The 2,384-nt window shown below is 42.5% G+C and overlaps 1 protein-coding gene across 1 annotated transcript; it reads left to right on the top strand.

Annotated features, from left to right (window-relative positions):
• The first annotated feature begins 498 nt into the window (after positions 1–498).
• LOC114583330 (olfactory receptor 4N2-like) lies at positions 499–1,440 on the top strand. Its single transcript, XM_028704658.2, has one exon. The coding sequence runs from the start codon at positions 499–501 to the stop codon at positions 1,438–1,440; it is 942 nt and encodes a 313-aa protein (XP_028560491.2).
• The last annotated feature ends 944 nt before the right edge of the window (positions 1,441–2,384 follow it).

Raw genomic sequence — 2,384 nt, 5'->3', positions numbered from 1 at the left:
TCCACATTAGTTAACCTTTGCTCTTCCTGATGTTTCTGAACTACAGCTCCTGTCATTCACTGACAACATGGCTGATGGAAGTTGTAGACTAACAACATATGGAGGATCACAGGTTACCTAACCCTGATCTAATGATCCAAACTCTCTCCATTTTTAAAATATGTTCTGGAGTTATAAGAAGCATAAGATTTTGGAAGTTCTAAAACAGATTGTACAGGTCTCCTTATCTGCCAACTCACCCCTTCCTTTTCCATAAATGACATCCCACAGAGATGTGCTAGAACATCTACACTTCTCTGTGCAAAATTGAGTTGATCCAGACATAACTTAGAAGATTTTTTCTTGGCCAGTCTACTAACTTAGAAGATTTTTTCTTGGCCAGTCTACTAACTGGCTGCATGTAGAGGAACGCATACAAGTGAGGGGGAGGGAATTCTGTGATTGTTTTCTATTTAATGTCTTCATCAGTGTTCCACTTCAAGGCTATAATCTGCAAGGATGGAAAATGGGACTCATACAGTAGTGGTCGAGTTTGTTCTCCAGGGAATATCAGAGGTCTGGTTGGTGCAGCTGTTTTTCTGTACCCTACTCCTGCTCTTCTATGCCATCATCCTACCTGGAAATGTCCTCATCATTATGACAATTAGGCATGACCCCCATTTGGGATCCCCCATGTTTTTCTTCTTGGCCAACCTGGCCTTCATGGACATCTGCTACAGCTGTGTCACAACTCCGAAGATCATAGCCAACTTCTTGGCTGGCTGCAGAACCATCTCCTACAGAGACTGCATGGCTCAGCTTTTCTTCATTCATTTCCTCGGTGGGGCAGAGATCATTCTCCTTATTTCCATGGCTGTGGATCGCTATGTGGCCATCTGCCACCCAATGCACTATGTCACTGTGGTGACCAGGGTGGTTTGCTGGGCTATGCTGGTGTGTGCATGGGCTGCAGGTTTCATACACACCATGATCCAGGTCATTCTCATTGCCCCACTGCCTTTTTGTGGCCCCAATGAGTTGGACAACTTCTTTTGTGACACAACCCAGATCATCAAGCTGGCTTGCACCAACACTAATACATTAGAGTTTGTCATGTTTGTTAACAGTGGTCTGGTCACTACTGGATGTTTCATCTTCCTCCTCATCTCTTATGTGGCCCTCCTTGTCAAGGTGAGGAAGGGCTCAAGCCAAGGGAAGAACAAAGCCTCCTCTACATGCATGACCCACATCATCATTATCTTCATTATGTTTGGCCCAGCTATCTATATCTATTGCCGTCCTTTCCAGGACCACCCGTTTGACAAGGTGGTGGCCTTTTTCCACACAGTGATCTTCCCTGTGATGAACCCCATGATCTACACACTGAGGAACAGGGAGGTCAAAGTTGCTATGTGGAAACTGCTGAAAAAAATACAAAATTTCCAGACAAGTGAAAGATAACTATGGCATAGCATTGCTATACTTGCTTTTATTCTTATGCTTCCTTGCACTTAATCATTATTCATTAGATTTCTTACACACCCTTTGCTTAGTGAATTCCAAAGACAACAGTAGATTAACAGTACATGTTTTGAAGAGCAAAGAAAAGGACTCTAGAACAACTCTTATTTTAAATACCTCTGCTATATGTAGGCTATAGAAGCTGTGATATATTGCTCAGGGGGACAGGAGAAGAGAAGAGGAAAGCAAGTCTTCAAGCACCAGTTAAGTCTATGTCTCATGCAGAAATTATAGCCAAAGACATTTTTGCAAATTTAAAAAATCCATTCGGACAGAAACTTTACCCCTAAAAAAGAGCACATGGCCTGGAAAAAGAGGAGACATAGCAACCCTAACTGAGAAGATAGATTCAGACAATACATTTAAAGCACATTCAGCACACATCTACAGCACATGACTTCCTCCAAAGAATCCCAAGAACTGTAGTTTGTTATGGATGATAGGAACTGTAGATCTGTGAGATGGAACTAGAGCTCCCAGGAAGCTACAGTATGTACTTTAAACCTGAAGAAATGTGAGCTTTGCATTCAAGTTTAATTCTAATTTTTACATCATCATCATCAGTCTGGGAGAACCGCCACGTTTGCAAAAGTACAACTATAAAATGCAAAATAGCCTTGGGGAAGGCAGCCCCCCCCCAAAAAAAAACCCTGTTGAATAAGTACTGAGCATGTTCACCAGCCAAGGGATTCTAAATTCCTTTTTGAGTGGAAAGGGGAAGGAATGGAATACCCTGAAATAAGGCATGGCTAGTTGAAACAGTGCACAAATGGTTGTGAATTTTTCTCCATGGACACGCTCTTCTGCCTTATTCCTTGGATAAATGGTTGTTGGACTAGGGCCCAGATCAAGGCCTACTGCTTCACCATTTCCATTTCCATCCC

The sequence above is a fragment of the Podarcis muralis genome, chromosome 13, assembly GCF_964188315.1.
Source record: "Podarcis muralis chromosome 13, rPodMur119.hap1.1, whole genome shotgun sequence".
NCBI lineage: Eukaryota > Metazoa > Chordata > Lepidosauria > Squamata > Lacertidae > Podarcis > Podarcis muralis.
Note: the sequence above shows the minus strand (reverse complement) of the source record. Positions and strands in the feature narration are given on the sequence as shown.